At 58.9% G+C, this 18,078-nt stretch overlaps 2 protein-coding genes across 2 annotated transcripts; both read left to right on the top strand.

The window, feature by feature from the left end:
• The first annotated feature begins 1,992 nt into the window (after window positions 1–1,992).
• Window positions 1,993–9,401, top strand: LOC114003232 (C1q-related factor-like). The gene is made up of 2 exons (XM_027749962.2): window positions 1,993–2,532; window positions 9,222–9,401. Exons 1-2 carry the CDS (start codon window positions 1,993–1,995, stop codon window positions 9,399–9,401), a joined length of 720 nt encoding a protein of 239 aa, XP_027605763.1.
• A 3,117-nt stretch (window positions 9,402–12,518) lies between these two features.
• On the top strand, window positions 12,519–13,601 carry LOC114003231 (Ig-like V-type domain-containing protein FAM187A). Its single transcript, XM_027749961.2, has one exon. It carries the CDS (start codon window positions 12,531–12,533, stop codon window positions 13,461–13,463), a length of 933 nt encoding a protein of 310 aa, XP_027605762.1. The 5' UTR covers window positions 12,519–12,530; the 3' UTR covers window positions 13,464–13,601.
• The last annotated feature ends 4,477 nt before the right edge of the window (window positions 13,602–18,078 follow it).

Genomic DNA, 18,078 nt, shown 5'->3' with positions numbered 1-18,078 from the left:
CCCAGCTTTGTCCCTTTCCCTGCTCCTGCGCTCCCAGACGTGGCCCTTTGGAGCTTTGCCACTCTGTTGTCCCCAGGTGGATGGAGCCGGCTCGGGGGGCTGCGCTGCACCCCCTCCCTGTGCAAGGGTTGGGGACAGCGAGCACCTCAGGGTCCCCAGCCGGTGTCGCCTGGGGTGCTGTCTCCACCCACGGGGCGCTGCCATCCCGAGGTGGTGCTGAAGCTCTACAGGGGGGCTGGGGACGTGGTGGCCTGGGGTGGTGGCCGTGCCATGGGGATGGGGTTGCCCAGGGTGATGAGGTGACCTGGGGTGGTGGCCGTGCCACACAATGTCCTGCAGCAGTGAGGTGACCTGGGGCTGTGTCCCCACCGTGAGGATGAAGTGACCAAGACCAGGGCTGTCCTCTGACCCTCCAGGTGAAACGAGTGCCCTGATACAAGCGGAGTGTGTCTGTCCCACCCCCCGTGTCCCCTCCACGGCCACCCCTTCCCCGCGCCGGCGGTGACTCACGCAGCCCGTGACCTCGCCACGGCGTATTTTTAGGCGCTTGTTAAAAAGAAAGATAACGAGGAGCGGGGCGATGGAGGGGGGGAGAGAGGATAATGATGGAGAAAATAACAAGGAAAGCAGCTGGTGACATGATGGTGACAGCTTTGAGGGGGGGACACGATGCCGGCAGTGCACCCACCCCAAAATACTGCCCCCCCCGTCTCGTTATGCCCCCAGGAATAATTGCCTCCTTAAAAGCAGCTAATTGATTTGTGCTCGCTGATTAAAGCCTCTGCGGGAGCCCGGGGACACGCGGGGGCGATCGATGGCTGCCGAGCGTCCCCTTGGTCCCTCCTCTTTTGGGGGGGGTGTCTGTCCCCCGTGTGTCCCCTGGGGTTTGGGGACATTGCACAGGTGTGGCAGTGGAAGAGGGGATGCACTCCCGGTGTTGTTTTTTGGGGGTGAGGGGGTACGATGACTCCATGGACCTCATAGGTGCCATTAGGGTTGATGCCACCTCGGTGTTGTCACCCGAGGCCACAGCGGGCGGCACTGGGAGTGGCCCCCGGGCTGCTCTCCGCCCGTGTGTCCGTGTCCCCCCTGCCTTCCCTGCGTCCTTCGCTCACCCCCGGCGCTGGCGGCGCCTGTCACTTGCCATCGAGTCCCGCTGTCCCCGCCGAGGCTGAGGGAGATGGCAGGCGACGGAGCGGGCGCAGCAGCATGTCCCCATGTCATGAGCCCACCGGGGCTCAGCCCCCCGGGGGGCGCGGCCACCCCCACGGTGGCACCCGCGGCTGCCCCATTGTCACAGTGGCCTTTGCCACCAGCGGTGACACCCCAGCCCCCGAACCCCGCGGGTGACCGCGATGGATGCTCGGGCCACGTGGGTGTCACTCGGGCTGTCCCAAAGTGTGGGGCTCCTCCAGAGCGCGGAGGGAGGGGAAACTGAGGCAGGGAGGTGGGATGGGCCCTGGCTGTGCCGTGGGGACCATCCCCCCGGGTGTCCCTTTGTGGGGTTAGAGTTAGGGTTAGTGTGAGGTGACGGGTCCCAGGGGTGCCCCCAGTTTGGAGGGTGCTCGGGGCTGGGGGTGGCATCGCGTGGGGACAGGGGCCCAGGGTGACCGAGGGGTCCCGAGCGCTAGGTGGGGGCATCAGGGTGGCATCTGGGGTCCATCCACCCCCCCCCCTCAGTTTCCCTTCCCACGGAGCACCGGCAGTCGTGGGTGGGCGTGGCAGGGGCGTGTCCAGGGCGTGGTTATCAGCGATCACGGCCGTGTCCGGGGATGGATGGGCGTGTCCACGGCCGGGTGGGCGTTTCCCGGTCGGGGTGGGCGCGTCCCGAGCGGCTCGGGGCGCACCGGAGCCAGCGGAGGTCACGAAACCGCCGCCGCCCTGCTCCACCCCGCCGGCACCATTCCGTCCCCCAGGCGCCAGCGCGCCCCGGCCGGGCGGCGGCTCAGCCTGGGCCGCAAAACTTTGCTGGCGGCCGCGGCGGGGATGGTGATGGTGCTGGTGCTCCTGGTGCTCATCCCGGTGCTGGTGAGCTCCGCCGGGGCCGACGGCCACTACGAGATGCTGGGCACCTGCCGGATGGTCTGCGAGCCCTACGGCCCCGCCGCCCCCCCGCAGCCCGCCGAGCGCGGCCCCCTCCCGCCGCCCTCCACGCTGGTGCAAGGTCCGCAAGGAAAACCGGGCAGACCGGGGAAACCGGGACTGCCCGGAGAACCAGAGCCACCGGGGGCGCGGGGGGAAGCGGGAAGACCGGGACCGTCGGGATTGCCGGGGCCGGGGACTACGGTTGCGGTGAGCGCAGCCACCTACAGCACAGAGGTGAGAGTCGCCTTCCACGCTGGGCTCAAGAACCCCCACGAGGGCTACGAGGTGCTCAAGTTCGACGACGTGGTCACCAACCTGGGCAACAGCTACGACGCTGCCCTGGGCAAGTTCACCTGCGCCATCCCCGGCACCTACTTCACCTACCACGTCCTCATGCGCGGCAGCGACGGCACCAGCATGTGGGCAGACCTCTGCAAGAACGGGCAGGTAAGGGCTGCCCATCCCGGCTCCCTCCGCAGGCACAGGAGCGGTACTGCCCCCGCCAAGCACTGGAGAAGGACTCTGGATTCTTCCTCGGAGTGCCCCCTCCTTTTCCCAGCCCCAGGTATGTCTCCCCAGGGTGTCATATTCTGGATCCCTTTCCCCACCCACGACGTGGGGGAGCCCAGTTCTAGTTCCATCTCCATCTGATGAGCCATTCCGACGTCTTGAAAGGACGGGGAAAGGGGACTCCAGCGACAGGGTTTTTCAGGCCCCGAGCCTGGAGGGGAGAGGTGCCCTCCCCTCCCCCCCAACCACGTGGCTCCATGGCAGGCACAGAGACAGCACACCGGCGTGGAGAGGAGGCAAGAGAGACTTTATTGTTGGGGGATGTCACATTTATAGGGTTAGGGAGAATCACAGGTTAACCAATTAGAAGTCTCAAGGGGTTTACAGGAACACCCAATCACAGGAAGGGGTTAACAAGGACCAATGGGACACCTCAGGACACCTTTCTCAGGACATTCCTGCATGGGAGATAACAGTTGCTGTGGGGGGTGTTGGGAAGAAGAAACACGTGTTTGTAAAGGGACCACAAAGAGCCAGTTTAAGACATGTTTAAACAAGTTTCTCATCAGATTTAGTGCTACATCATATCTTTCTCCCAGCGGCAATGATGGGCTCTGGGTGCATCCCTGGGGGGCCACATCCTTCTCCCAGCCACAGACATGCACCCCTGGGGTGCTTCATCCTTCTCCCAGGGGTGAAGATGGGCTCTGGCTGCACCCTGGAATACCCTGTCCTTTTCCCAGAGATGTGACCCCAGGATGCTCTGTCCCTTTCCTGGAGGCAGTGATGGGCTCTGGGTGCATTTCCAGGGTGCCACATCCTTCTCCTGTCCATGGATCCATAACCCCTGGGGTGCCCCGTCCTTCTCCGGGGGACATGGAGGACTCTGGGTGCACCCCTGGTGTGCCCTGTCCTGCTGCCAGCCCTTAGCGTGCTCCATCCTTCTCCTAGCCCCAGAGATGTTCCCTCAGGATGTTCCATCCTTCTCCCGGTGATGGGCCCTGGGTGCACCCCCGGGATGCCCTGTCCTGCTCGCTGCCCCAAAGGAGCACACCTGGGGTGCCCCATCCTTCTCCCAGGGACAGTGATGTGCTCCAAGTTCCCGCCAGAGAGAGCTCCATCCCCCTCCCATCCCCAAACATGCTCCCCCGGGTGCCCCATCCCTGTCCCCCATCCCCTCTGCGCTGGGGACAGTCACCACCCACCCTGACATGTCCCCAAGCGTCCCTCAGTCCTTTCCTTGGCCCTAGAGATGTGCCCTGCTGTGCCTTGGGGTGCCTTAGGACACCCCCGCAGCACCCCCGGGGTGCCCTGCCCCCCCTGGCCGTGCCATTGTCCCCGCTGGGGTCCTTGGGGGGGGGCAGGGACAATGTCTGTGGTGGTCTCAAGGGGGGCAGTGCCTGCCCCGCTTTTGCGGGGCTGCGCCCCCAGCTCAGGGCTGGTTCTGCTGCTGCTGTGCCAGGGGAGATGTCCCCACCCCTGGCCGGCTGTGTGGGGACACCGGGAGGACACACATCCTTCCTTCCCCCTCCCCGCTCCCACATCCCCCTGACCCCATCCAGCTGAACCCCCCAACCCCAAGACTCAGTCTTGCCTCCCCGCGTTTTCAGGCGCTCCTTTCCCATCTCATGCGCCCCCCTGGCCATGATTTGAGGGACAAGACGCTGTGACCCCCGAGCTGTCACCCGAGCTCCATTCTCTGGATGTCACCGCAGCCTGGCATCCTTGCTGGGATCCATCCCATCCCACCCCGCTCCCACTTCTCATCACTTCCCTTGGCATCACCCCCTGTGGTGCCTCCTTGTCCCGAGGATGTGGGACCCCGAATTAACCCAAAACTGAGTTTTCACCTCAAAAAGCAGCCAGGGGGTGGGGGTAGGCAGGAGCCTTGTCACAGCCACTGCACTTCATCCCTTGGCTCCGAGCCCTTCCGAGCAGGAGCAGGAGCTGCTTGGCAGCTTTTCTCCATGCAAACAGCTTAAATTTCCTTTTATTGGGATTTTTTTTTGTCTTCTCCCACCCTCCAGCCCCAAACCTCCCCACCCCCCAGCTCTGGGGGATATCGATGTTCTTGGATAAATGTCCAGGAGCTGGGGAGCCCCTTGTTTAGAGGAGCCTCACTTGGGTGGGTGATGCAGCTTAATTAACCGCTTGTTAATTACTAACAGGGCATCGCCGTGCCAGTATCTATGACAAAGTCCCCCCCAAAAATGCCCCAAATAATTGAAAAGATGGGGTTAATTAGGGGTTTATTGCCAAAAAATCCCTGTCCCTGGCAAGCTGGGGGAGCCTGGCGGATAAGCGTTGATCTGGCACCTTTGGAGGGAGTCAGGACGTGGGGGGCCCCCCCAAATTTCCTCTTGTGCTGCCAGTTTGGGGGCAGCCCATCACCCTTGTGTCAGGGCTGGAGTTAATGAGAGCCAGGGGAGCTGCTGCTGGTGGTTAATTAGCATTATTTATTTTTTGTATTAGCCCGTAACTGAGGCGAGGGGCAGTGGGAGGGGGGAGATGGATGAACAGGCAGATGGATGGACAGGGGGGTGGCACCAGGTGGCTTTGGAGTCCCCATGGTCCCCATGGTGGGGTGAGGGCCGTCCATGGCTCAGGGAGGGGCACAGCCCCAGGAGACCCCAGTGGGGAACAGTCCCCAAGGGCACACAGGGACCTGCCAGGCGGTCCTGGGGGCACCCATTGCCCTGCCTGGGGGGCCAGGGGGGCACCTGCTGCTGCACCCAAGGGCCCTGAGGGGCACCCGCTGCCGTGCCCAGGGGGTCTGGGGGGGCACCCAGTGCTGGGCTAAGGGGGTCTGAGGGGGGGCACCCACTGCTGTGCCCAGGGGTGCTGGGAGGGCACCTACCACAATGTCTGGGGGTCCTGGAGGGCTCCCAGGGCCATGCCCAGGGATCCTGAGGGGCACTTTGTTACAGGATTGTGCTGGTTTAAGAGTTAACCAGCAGGGGAAATGAACTCAACTCAAAGGAGAGATTATAAGTCAGAATAACAATTTACTACAATAATACAGTAAGTACAATCATACAGACAAACAATTGGTGTTAACCCACAAAACCCAAATGTATAACCCAGTACCCTGGGGCATGAACAAAGTGGTGTTCCTTGGGCCCCGCTTGAGTCCAAAGTAAAGGGAGAGGGGAAGAACCTGCTGGTGGGAGAACGGTTGCAGTCTGGTCAAAAGTGATGATTGCAGTGAGATGCTGGGGAAAGAACTGTTGCAGTCTGGTCAAAAAGTGGTGATTGCAGTTCAGTGATGGTCTAAGTCTGGTTGAGAGCGATGAGATGCAGCCTTCCTCTGGATCCCACAAGGGGTTCCAAAATGTTCCAAGACTCCAAGATTATATATCCTGCAGTTCAGGCAGGGATGCCCAGCACTTCCCTCAGGGTGGGGAGTTCCACAAAGGGTGTGAGGACAAGAGCATCCTCCTATCTCACAGGCCCCTTAACACCTAGTTTATAGCCTGAGGAGTCAGGCTCTATGGGCAGATGGTGTAAATGGTTCATTGATAACAGTTTCTGGGAAATGGCATGGAAGGCTATAGAATACACAGTTTTGGGTTACACTCATACCATGATGAACTGGTCTCAGTTGTCCTAACTAGGACAAGGATGAAAATTGTGTGAACAATTTTCTTTACATTTCTGTGTGTTTCACCTTGGCATGGCTGAGTGCAGATAGTAAAAAATGCTGCACCACTAATATGGCTGCAGGCCTTGTGCCAAGATGCCAAGGAAGAGTTTTTGGCAGGTGAATAAAGTTTTCTCATCTCCTATGACCACCTGTTGTGGTCCAATTAGCAGGGGACAGCAGAGCATGTTTTCCTTATGTAACCAATGTTGTGTGAACAAGAAGCTGAGCGTCATGAGCACTATATAATCTGTCTTTCTCCTAATAAATCTGACATTTGCCTGATCATATTGATCCTGGAGCAATCTGTCCATACCCTTCCATCGAAAGCACCTCCTACTGCATTTGGGAGTCTGGGGGGCACCTGCTGCCACACCTTTGGGGTCCTGGGCCATGGTGGCCATGGCACGTGGGGCACACAACGTGACCGAAGCCCCAGGTGTCACCGTGAGTGGCTCAACCTAGACATGGGAGCACCCCACTGCCCCTCATCGCTCTCAGAAAGCCCTTGGGTGCAGCCCACCCCCTTGGAGACCACCCCAGAGTGTCCCCAGGGCCAGGGACACCCCCAGCGCCATCACTGGGGTCAGGGGCAGTGGGCACAGCACAGTCGGGGCTGGGGCTGTGTCACCCCCGGGGCTCCCACCCCATGTCTGTGCCACGGGGGAACTGAGGCACGGAGCAGGACAAGGGGGGTGAGGCCATTGGGGGTGGGTGGAAGCCCCCCCTCCTGTGCCAGCGCAGTGCCGGGAGCCTGGGCCCAGCACTGCCATTTATCTTCCCTGGTTAGGGAAGTGTACAAGTTTCGAGCTGCCTTCCCGCCAAGTCTCCAAAACTTGACAAGAAAGGCCTGCTTCCCAGAGTGGGAAGAAAAAAACGAACCAAGCAGCCAAAGCTGTAGCAAAAATATATATATTTTACATATAAAACAGATATATATTGTGAGAATATTATATACTATAACCCCAGAAACCCTAAATAGCTTCCTAAAAGGGAAGAGGGGGAGGGAGAAGGGAAAAGGACAAAATAGGACAAAAAGGGACAAAAATAAAACAAGTCTACACAATCTAAAAATCCGGTAACCAGCAAACTGAAGAATTGGCAAAATCTCACCAGTTCCCTTGAGAGAAGCAGGATGGCTGGACATGACTCAGCACTCTCCCCTCACGCGTGGCAGATAACAGCAGTCACTGTAGGCCTCAGCTCCAGATAAGCAAGACTGAGACAGGGACCCACCGTTCTCGAACCTCGCCGGAAAGGAAGAGAGCAAGGTCCCTTCTGCTGGTTTTATTTATACCTCAAGTTACGTAAAGGAATAGCATGGAATACTTCCGTGATCACCTTCCTTCCGGGTTACAAGCTGGTCTCCAGGAAGGCCTAGAGCGAAACTATCACAGGCAGGCAAGCAGTGATGAGGCGGCTCCTTAACAAGGGAAGACGGATGGCACCGGACGGATCTGGCTGCCACAGAGGGGGGACCATGGCAAGAACCTGACACCAAACCTGTTTTTTCCTGTTTCTCCTGCTTCTTCCTCCTCTCCTCTTCCTTGGCAGAGGCAGCGTCCCCTGGAGATTGTGGTGCTGTGACCGATGGAGATTTCCCGGGGACACTCATGGTGGCGGGGAAGACACAGGGTGGCTTTGAACAGAGTGACAGTTCTGGTGGTGGCATGAGGCTGGGCGGGGTGAGAGCAAATCCTATGGGATCCCCAGCTGGGCCATCAATAGGTTCCAGAGTTAACAGCGTCTGACCACACCATCACTACCCGTGGGCTTGGGTCGGTGCATCTGCATCCCTGAGGAGCAGCAGACCCCGGAACCCCTGTCCTGGAGGCAAAGGACAGGACTCCATGGGCACAGCCCTCCCGTTCCCACTGCTCCCGGACCCCGGTGCCTGCCCGCCCAGCACAAGCCAATTAAGAGCTGATTCTGGTCAGCTGTAATTAGCGGTACCTTCTCCCAGCACAGCACTTCTGCATTTCAGCAGCCGCCTTGTCACTGTCACCCAGCGCCGCGATCTCTCCGTGAGGCGCCGGCGGAGATTTGATTACCCAAAGAATTCTGCAGTGGCAGCGGGTCCAGCCGTGGAGCTGCTTCTCCAGGCGGTGACAGCTCCTCTGGCTCTGCCAGTACCTCCCAGCACATCCCGGTTCCCAGGAGAGCTCTGTGGGGAGAGCATCCCGCGGGTTAGGGTCCATGTGAGGGGGGGATCTGGGAGGGATTTGAGCTCAGCCCTTGCCACACGCTTGTGGTCCTTGTTCAGCTCATGGGAAGCACTGAGGGATGCGTGGGATTCAGTGGGCTGGGAGATGGGGGTCCTGTGTCCCAGGCACGGTCCTGTATCCTAATCCAAAGATGGGGCCCCGTGTCTGAGCCATGGTCCTGCATCCAAATCCGAAGCTGGAGTCCTGTGTCTGAGCTGGGGTCCTTCATCCAAACCTGGATCTAGGTTCCATGCTGGAGCTGTGATCCCACATCTGAATTGGGAGCTGGGGTCCTGTGTCCTAGATGTGGTTCCACATCTGACTCTGGATCTGGGGCCCTGTCTCTGAGCTGGGGTCCTGCATCCAAATCCTGAGTTAGGGTCCTGTCTGTGTGCCATGGTCCCATGTCTGAGTCTGGAGGAATGGTCCCATGTCTGGTCCTGCATCCCAACCCAGATTGGGGTCCCATGTTGGAGCTGTGGTCCCACATCAGAACCCAGAGCTGTGGTCCTGCATCTGATTCCAAGTGCCACAGCAGCATGCCTGTGCCACGGTCTCCCACCCAAACTCAGAGCCGTGGTCCCTTATCTGTGCCCGCCGGGTCAGGGAGAGGCTCTGGGGGATGCCTGGAGCAGCCTCACCCATGCGGGACCTGTTCACCCATGGGTGCGGATCCAGGGGGGTGCAGCCCTCTGGCTGCAGGTGAGCTGGGACCAGAGTGTCCCGTGGGCCCCATGGGCTGTGGCATGCCCTGAGCCAGTCCTGCGGTGTCCCCTGGGAAGGTCCTGGCCAGCGCCATTGCGCAGAACGTCGACCAGAACTACGACTACTCGAGTAACAGCGTCATCCTGCACCTTGATGTGGGGGATGAGGTGTTCATCAAGTTGGATGGGGGCAAAGCCCACGGCAGCAACAACAACAAGTACAGTACCTGCTCCAGCTTCATCATCTACTCGGACTGAGCCTGGACCCACGGCATCGCCCCTGGCACCCCTCTGACCCCCCAGCCCCATGGCATCGCCCCCAGCACCCCCCGAACCCCCAGCCCCACAGCATCCCTGTGCCACGGTTCAGCCCCACGGCACCCTCCAAATCCCCATCCCCACAGTGTCCCTGGGCCATGGTTCAGTTCCCTGCTGCCCCACAGCCCCCACGGCCTTCCCTCGCTCCCACCCAGCCCCACAGCATCCCCCCGCCATGGTCCAGCCCATGGATCCCCTCCCACCTGGTGCTCTCGGCTTTTCACGGCGCCCCAAACCCCCCTTTTCCCATTAAGTCACTCCGTGGCTGGGGAGGCCCATTAAGTTGAGGGCTTGGGGCTACAGAGGGTTTGGGCGGGTGGCAAAAAGGCTGGGGGACCTCCCGCACTGCCCTACTGCAACCCCCCCCCCCCGGCTGAGCCTCCCCTTGTCCCCTGGTGCCCTGTCCCTGCTGTTCCCCCCCTCCCTGGGGCGGTGCCGGGGGTCTGGCAGAGTGGTCCTGAGGTACAGACGTGCAGTGCCCACACGGCCCCGGGCTGGGGGGCTGCGCTGGGGGACGGGGGAAGCTGCCAGCCTGCCCCTTCCGGGGCAACAACATGGTAAAGCAGAGCTGTGACCTCTCCCCATCTGCTGTCTGTGTCCGCGGTGTCCCCCACCATGGGGACGGGGTCCTTCTGCCACCCTCCCCCAGACCCCGCATAGCTCATCCAAGCCCAGACAGGAGGGTCTCCCTGGCTCCAAGTGCTTGTGGCTCCTTTGCCACCTCCACTGGGGACACTGGGGGTGCCACCACTGCCATGTCCCTGTCCCTAGAGGCTGGGTGGCCTCATGAAGGGGACACAGCATTGCCACTGTGAGAGGGGGACACGGTCAGGCCACACAGAGGCACTGGGACCCTCGGGCACACATGCCTGTCCCCGCTGCCTCGGCATGGGCAGGATGTGACCCAATTAGAGGTGACAGCAGGTGCTCAGGGCCAGCGGCTGCGTCCAGAGTGGCCGTGGTGGGGTCAGAGGATGGGAGCCCTGGGGACATGGGGGTGGGGGCGAGTATCCCCCCGATGTGTGGGGGTGTTCCCCAGGGGTGGGTGAGTGGGGGTGTGTGTCCCCAGGTGTGTGTGTGTGCTCCCAGGTATGGGTGTGTCCCCAGGTGTGTGTGTCCATGTCCCCCAGGTGTGTATGTGTCCCAGGCCTGTGTGTGTGTCCCCTAGGTGTATGCGTGTCCAAGGTGTATGTGTGTCCCCAGGTGTGTGTGTCCATGTCCCCCAGGTGTGTGTGTGTGTCCCAGCCTGTGTGTGTGTGTGTCCAAGGTGTATGTGTGTCCCCAGGTGTGTGTGCGTCCCCAGGTGTGTGTGTGTGTCCTCAGGTGTGTGTGTGTGTCCTCAGGTGTGTGTGTCCATGTCACCCAGATGTGTGTGTGTGTCCCAGCCTGTGTGTGTGTCCCCAAGTGTGTGTGTGTGTCCAAGGTGTATGTGTGTCCCCAGGTGTGTGTGCGTCCCCAGGTGTGTGTGTGTGTCCTCAGGTGTGCGTGTGTGTCCATGTCCCCCAGGTGTGTGTGTGTGTCCCCAGTTGTGTGTGTGTCCCCCAAACCCTGGCAGGTCGAGGTGCTGTTCCCTAGCACTGATCCCAGCTGCAGGCGTAGAGGCGGTGGCGGGGCCGGGCTGTCGGCCGCAGCCCCGAGCAAAAGGGCCACAGCCCCAGCCCGGGGGTCCCGGGACCCTCCCGGACCCTCCCGGATCCCCGGGGCTCTGGCCCACCGCTGTGCTGGGAGCCGCCGGCAGGGGGCGCAAAAAGCGGTGAGACTACAGCTCCCATGGTGCCTCACGCGGCAGCGGGACTGCAGCTCCCATGAGGCACCGCGGGGCACGGCCAATGGGGACTTGTGAGGTGAAGCGGGGCCAATCAGGGCGCGGGGCGGGGCTTCGCGGCCCATTTAAAAGCGGCGGCGGGAACAGGGGAGTCGCAGTATCTGAGAGAGCCGGGGCCGGGTGTGGTGGGGGAGAGTGAGAGCCTGTAAGTGCCTGAAATGTGTGTACGAGGGGCCGTGAGGGCACGGAGAGGGGGCAGGGCTCGATGAGAGGGGCTTTGAAGGCATAAAGGAGTTGCAGAGCCCTCCGAGAGGGCCTTTGGGGGCCCACGGGTGGGGTGCAGGGCCATAGGGGAGGCTGTGGGTTAAGAGGCTGCCCGGGAGATGCACAAGGGAGTCTTGGGTTATTGAAGTGCCTTGCAGGAATCATCGCACACTGAGCACTGTCTCCAGCACGTGACATAGCCCAAGACTGGAAGTTCAGGAAACTTCTGTGTCTCCTATCCCGGAGCTGCTCCGACAGTCCCACTCCCGCCCCCCAGGCTGACACTGCTGGGAGCGAAGCCCCTTTGCCATGGTGGCTCCAGTGACCCGAGGGGGCCCTGTTTGGCTCTGCACACCCCACTCTCACAGTCAGACCAGGTTCCTCATCAGCTTGGCCCCAGGTTTCCTTTAAGGAACCAGAGGGTAGAGCCCACCCTCAGCACGCTGGCAGGTGACACGACAGAAGGATAGGGACATCCAGGGTGACCTGGAAAAGCTTGAGAAGTGGGACCACAAGAACTTGATGAAGTTCACCAAGGCCAAGTGGAGGGGGCTGCACTTGGGTTGGGGCAATCCCAGGCATCAGCACAGACTGGGAGAAGGGCTGAGAGCAGCCCTGCAGAGAAGGACTTAGGGGGTTTTGGTGGAGGAAATGCTGGACATGAGCCAACAGTGAGCGCTGGCAGCGCTGAAGGCCAAGTGCATCCTTGGGGTGCATCAAAAGAGGGGTGGCCGGGGGGTGAGGGAGGGGATGGTCGTCCTCTACTCTGAGGGGTTGGGATGAGATCATCTTTAGGGTCCCGTCCAACCCAAGCCATTCTGTGACCCTGTGATTCCATAAGATGGCGGCAGTTCCATTTTTCCCATCACAGCCCCCTCATGTCCAGGGACACAGGTGACAGTTCTCCAGAGCCGCTGAGGGTAGGAATGTTCCAGAGCGGGTGTCACAGAGGCCAGGATGTCCCAGGGTGGGGGGGTTGCTCCCAGCACATTTCTGGCTGGGCTGGGTGAGTTCTGCTGGGGCAGAGCCGGCCCGGAGCAATGAGGCCAAGCCTGCTGGGAGCCACCATCCTCCTCTGCCTGGTCGGTGTCCTCCAGGCCTTTGCCATTGAGAAGAAAGGGGATGTGTTCAAGAAGATGGCATGTCTCGCCTTCCTGACATTTGAGAACGCCGCCTACTTGGCAGACATGACCTTCAGGCTGCCCTGCAAGTGCAAGCCTGAGGAGGTCTCTTCTGTCGTCTGGTACTTCCAGAAGAACCTGCACGGCCGTGAGACCATGGTGCTGACGGACTTCAATGGCACCATGGTGCTCGACTCCAGCGACGTCCACGCAGGCAGCGACCTGCTGAAGCGCTTCAGCATCCGCATGTTCAGCCTCATCATGTTCCGGGCCCAGGTGAGGGATTCTGGGCACTACCTGTGCAGCAACAAGGAAGGGCGCTTCCCGTGCCTCCTGCACCTCTGCAGCCCTGAGGTGGCCGTCCAGAGCTGCTTGGCGCTGTGCCCGCCCAAGGAGGCGCCCGAGGAGGGAGTCCAGTCCATCTCCAACATCATCTACAAGTTTGGGGAGAAGCCCATGTCCCCATCCCAAACTGACCTGGTGATCACGTGCCCAGGGGCCCGCCTGGAGCACACCATGGGCTGGGACAAGGACTCGGTCCGGCTCTACTGCTCCCAGTACCTCATGGGTGTTGGGAAGGGCATGAGGGTCTTCATCGACCATGGGAACCACCTGCACATCCTGCGGGTGCGCAGGAACGACAGGGGCACCTACTTCTGCTGGAGGGACAGCGAGATGATGGCGGGATTCTGGCTCAGCGTCACCTTCCCGGCTCAGCACCAGCGTGGCCCCAAGTCCATCTTCATCATGAGGGCCGTGGGCATCAGCTTCGCCATCATCACCGGCATCTTCTTCCTCGCCCACCTGGGCCGCTGCTGCTGGTGGGCACTCAGGAAACCGGCCGGGTTGTAGCGTCTCCTCTGCAGGGCACTTGGATGCCTCGGATCATCCTCCTGTTGGAAATCTCTGGTGTTCTGACTGTTTTTTCTTTGCTTTCGACTTTTCAAAGGAAAAATATTTTTCAAATTAACCTGGTGATTAAACATCTCTGGTTCTGGGGCTGTTTTGAACTCGCCCAACTCAGCACAGAGTTGGGAGTCAATGTTTGAGGCAAAGCTTAAAGGCCACAGGGGCAGCACGGACCCCTCTCCCAGGCCGGGGCAGGGCAGCTCCTCAGCCTGCTCCAGGCTCCAGGGCCCCCCCAGGGAGCCCGGGGTGGCTACAGGGACACAATATGCACTCATGAGGATGAGCCAAAAACTCAGTGATGACACCAGGAGCAAAGCCAGGGAAGGGATGTGGCAGGAAGGGACAGAGCTACAGGAAACAATCAGCACCTCCCACACTTGGTGAGAGGAGTGGAGTATGGCTGTTTGGGTCCCTAAAGGGCAACACACCTACCCAGAGCGCCAGCATGACCCCAAAAGGGCCCACACATGGAGGCAGCCTGTATTAGGGAGAGTTCGAAACATATCGAATCTTGAAACCATGACACTGTTAAAAGCTTAACAAAAACCAATATTTGTTACCAAGAGGTGGCCAACAAAACTAACAAACCCAAAAGGGAGGAAGGGGGAGAGAAATAAGCCCCCAGCACGACCTCCCCAAGTACCCAGCTGTTGCCCATAAAGTTATCTTACCGACCTAGCATGCCTATAATTACCCATAGCAGAAGCTGCATCCTTGGAAAGTCAGTAAGTTCACAAACTGGCAGGCATCCCCGCCAAAGGCAATGTTGTCCTTGGTGTGAAGCTAGCTCCCTCCAAGAAAGCACTGTCTGCTTTTATACAATTAACTGGCTGACCACAACCTCCCAGGAGTGGCCAGCACTGCCCAGCCAGAAGCCCTCAGTCCTACCTCCTGATTATGTAAGTGCATCTCTTCTGCGCGCACGTGAGAACTTCGGAAATCCCCTAACACACGCAGTCTGCTTTGGGGGTCTTTCTTAATTGAGTCTGGGGGCACTACTTCATCTTCCTCCTCCTCAATCTCTCCTTCAAGCAACCTTGGAGGACAATTAGCCAATCACAGAACACCAATTACAACAGTTTATACAAGAAGCTCTCTTCAAGGGCAACTTTCCTGTTTATCAGTGCTTGTTTTCCCATAACTTGGCAGGAAAGGAGCAAAACTTTCACAGGTGGCGGGGGCAAACACAGACCAAACATATCAGCATAATTAACCCCTGATACACAGCCTCAGCCCTGACTCTCCCTGAGGACTTTGCCCCCAAACTCAGCCCCCAGACACGACCTTGCAGAACCCCCAGGGAGGCACCAGCCAAGCCCTGGGTGCTGAGCCCAGGGCTGGTGCAGGCCAGGAGGGACACAGCCACCAACCTGGCAGCACTGCTCCCTGCCTTCCCCTCTTAATCCCTAAAAATCTCCCAGTAGAACCAAACGTGCCTCCTCCATCACACTATAACACCCCCAGCCCTCCCAGGAACCACCCCTGCACAGACTGGAGCTGTCACACAGGTGCTGGAAGCTGGGAACTGCTCCTGTACCCACACCAGCACGTGGTTTGTTTGTTGGGAGGCAGAGCCAGCAGTGGGAAGGGCAGGTTTCCAGTGCAGCTCAGGGATTTGTGGCAGGCAGGAATCCAACACCCCCCAGTGAGCAGCTGGGAGCTGGTGGAAAAGCATCCAGACATCTGGACTGCTCCCTGCAAACAGCACCTGGTTCAGGCTGGAGTGACAGCCAGAGCCTCTGTCTGCCCAGTGAGAGCCCTGCTGGGATTGAAATCCACCGGCAGGTTTGCACCAGGAATGGGGAAGCACATGGACAGAGCCCCCGGGAGCACAATTCCCAGCTCAGTGCCGAGGGGGCAGCCCTGGCACTGGGGCCAAGGCATCCAGCAGATCCATGTGGCATCCTGGGGTCACATCAGTTGCCAGTCTGGAGCTGTGCAGGGGCACCTTGGCATGTCACACCCCCCGTGTCCCCAGGACACACAGCCGCTCTCAGCACCGGTGCAGGCACAGCACAAGTTCAGGCTGCGTGGTTTTGGGGCGTTGTTCTGTCCCCCCGTCCCCCACAGCTGCTTGGGGGCTTCCAAAGTAGATCCAAGGCTCCACTGAGCCCACCCAGCCCAGGAGCAGATGGGGCAGGAGCTCCTGCAAGGATCAGAGGTGAGTGCCAGGACTTACCAGAGCAGCTGTAGCCAGCGAGGAGGGTGTTCAGTGGTGGGAGCTGGGGTGGGGGCATGGAGCTGCTGGAGGACATGGCTTCAGATCCCATTTTCTGTGTCCTCATGCCCTCGGGGGGGTTGGTTCAGCTGGGGGGTGCAGGGGTGGGGAGGGGGCCCCAGGCTGGCTAAGGCCTGCTCCAATTCCCTCACTGTGCCAACTCTGGCCAGTGACCCCTTAGAACCCTGTGAACCCTCTTTGGGCACCCACAGCTGTGGCACTAAACCTGCATTATATGGGAAAACTGTTGTTTAAACATGTCTTAAAATGGCTTGTGGTCTCTTTGCAAACACATGTTTCTTCTTCCCAACACCCCCCACGACAAGTGTTATCTCAGGAATGTCCTGGGAAGGTGTCCTGAGATGTTTCATTGGACCTTGTAAACCCCTTCCTGTGATTGGGTGTTCCTGTAAGCCCCTTGAGACTTCTAATTGGTTAACCTGTGATTCTCCCTAACCCTATAAATGTAACAACCCCCGACAATAAACTCTCTCTTGCCTCCTCTCCACGCCGGTGTGCTGTCTCTGTGCCTGCCACGGAGCCACGTGGTTGGGGGGGAGGGGAGGGCACCTCTCCCCTCCAGGCTCGGGGCCTGAAAAACCCTGTCGCTGGAGTTCCCTTTCCCCCTCCCTCAAGACGTCGGAATGGTTCTTCAGATGGAGATGGAACTAGAACTGGGCTCCCCCACGTCGTGGGTGGGGAAAGGGATCCAGAACTGGTGCCCCGTGTGAGGAAACGAATTTTACTGAACTCTTCTATGAAGATAGGTGATTCCTAAGGCACAGATGCGGCACAACCAGACACACTCAGACACACTCAGGCACACTCAGACATGCTCAGAAACACTCAGACACACTCGCACACACTCAGACACACACACAGAGCCAGACACTCTTAAAGACACTAAGACACACTCAAGTACACTCCCACACACAGAGACAAATTCAGATACACTCAAAAACGCTCAGACTCACTCAGGCACACTCAGACACACTTGAGCACACTCAAACACACACAGACACACTCAGACACACTCAAGCACACTCCCACACATCCAGACACACTCAGAAACATTTGCACACATTCAGACACACTCTCACACACTCAGAAACACTCACACACTCTCAGACACACTCAGGCACACCCAGACACACTCAGACACACTCGCGCACACTCAGACACACTCAGGTAAACCCAGATACGCTCAGACACACTCGCACGCACTTGCACACACTCACACACCCTCAGAAACACTCAGACATGCTCAGACACACCCAGACACACTCAGACATGCTCAGACACACTCAGAAACACTCGAACACGCTCAGACACAACTGCAAAGTCACTCGCACACTCAGACACACTCAGACACACACTCACAGATCCAGACACATTCGCTCACACTCAGACACACTCAGACACATTCAGACACCACCGCATACACACAGACACACCTACAAACACTGACAAACAATCAGACCCATAAATATATACTCAGGCACACTCACGCTCACTGAGACACACTCGCACACACCCAGACACACTCAGGTACACTCCGAAAAACTCAGAAACACTCAGACAAACTCAGAAACACTCAGACACACTCAGAAAAAATCAGACACATTCGCACACACTCACACACACTCACACACACGCAGACATGCTCAGACACACTCAGACACACGCACACACAACCAGACACACTTAAACACACTCAGACACACTCAAGCACACTCCCACACACCCAGACACACTCAGACACACTCAGACACGCTCAGACACACTCAGGCACACTGAGAGACGCTCAGACACACTCGCACACACTCAGACACACTCAAGCACACTCCCACATATCCAGACACACTCAGAAACATTCGCACGCATTCAGACACACTCAGGCACACTCAGACACAATCGCACACTCACGGATATTCTCAGACACACTCAGACACACTCTCACAGAGCCAGACACATTTAGACACACTCAGACACACTCAGACACACCTGCAAAACACTGACAATCGGACCAATAAATATATGCTCAGGCACACTCACGCACACTGAGAGACACTCGCACACACCCAGACACACACAGATACACTCCGACACACTCAGACGCACTCAGGCACACTGAGAGATGCTCAGACACACTCAGACACACCTGCAAACACTGACAAGCAATCAGACCCATAAATATAGATACAGGCACACTCACGCACACTGAGACACACTCGCACAAACCCAGACAAACTCAGATACACTCCGACATGCTCAGGCATACCCAGACACACTCAGAAACATTCCCCCCCACACACAGATAGTCTCAGAGACACTTAGACA

The sequence above is a fragment of the Pipra filicauda genome, unplaced genomic scaffold, assembly GCF_003945595.2.
Source record: "Pipra filicauda isolate LSUMZ 115617 unplaced genomic scaffold, ASM394559v2 scaffold16_size7369187_pilon, whole genome shotgun sequence".
In the NCBI taxonomy this organism is placed as follows: Eukaryota; Metazoa; Chordata; class Aves; order Passeriformes; family Pipridae; genus Pipra; species Pipra filicauda.
The sequence above is the reverse complement of the archived record's forward strand: the minus strand, read 5'-3'. Positions and strand labels throughout refer to the sequence as shown.

Bases quoted from the DNA above. Each gene is read 5' to 3' on its own strand.
- LOC114003232 (XM_027749962.2), top strand. From the start codon at position 1,993: ATGGTGCTGGTGCTCCTGGTGCTCATCCCGGTGCTGGTGAGCTCCGCC. The intron at 2,533-9,221 runs GTAAGGGCTGCC...TCCCCTGGGAAG, and splicing joins ACCTCTGCAAGAACGGGCAG to GTCCTGGCCAGCGCCATTGC.
- LOC114003231 (XM_027749961.2), top strand. From the start codon at position 12,531: ATGAGGCCAAGCCTGCTGGGAGCCACCATCCTCCTCTGCCTGGTCGGT.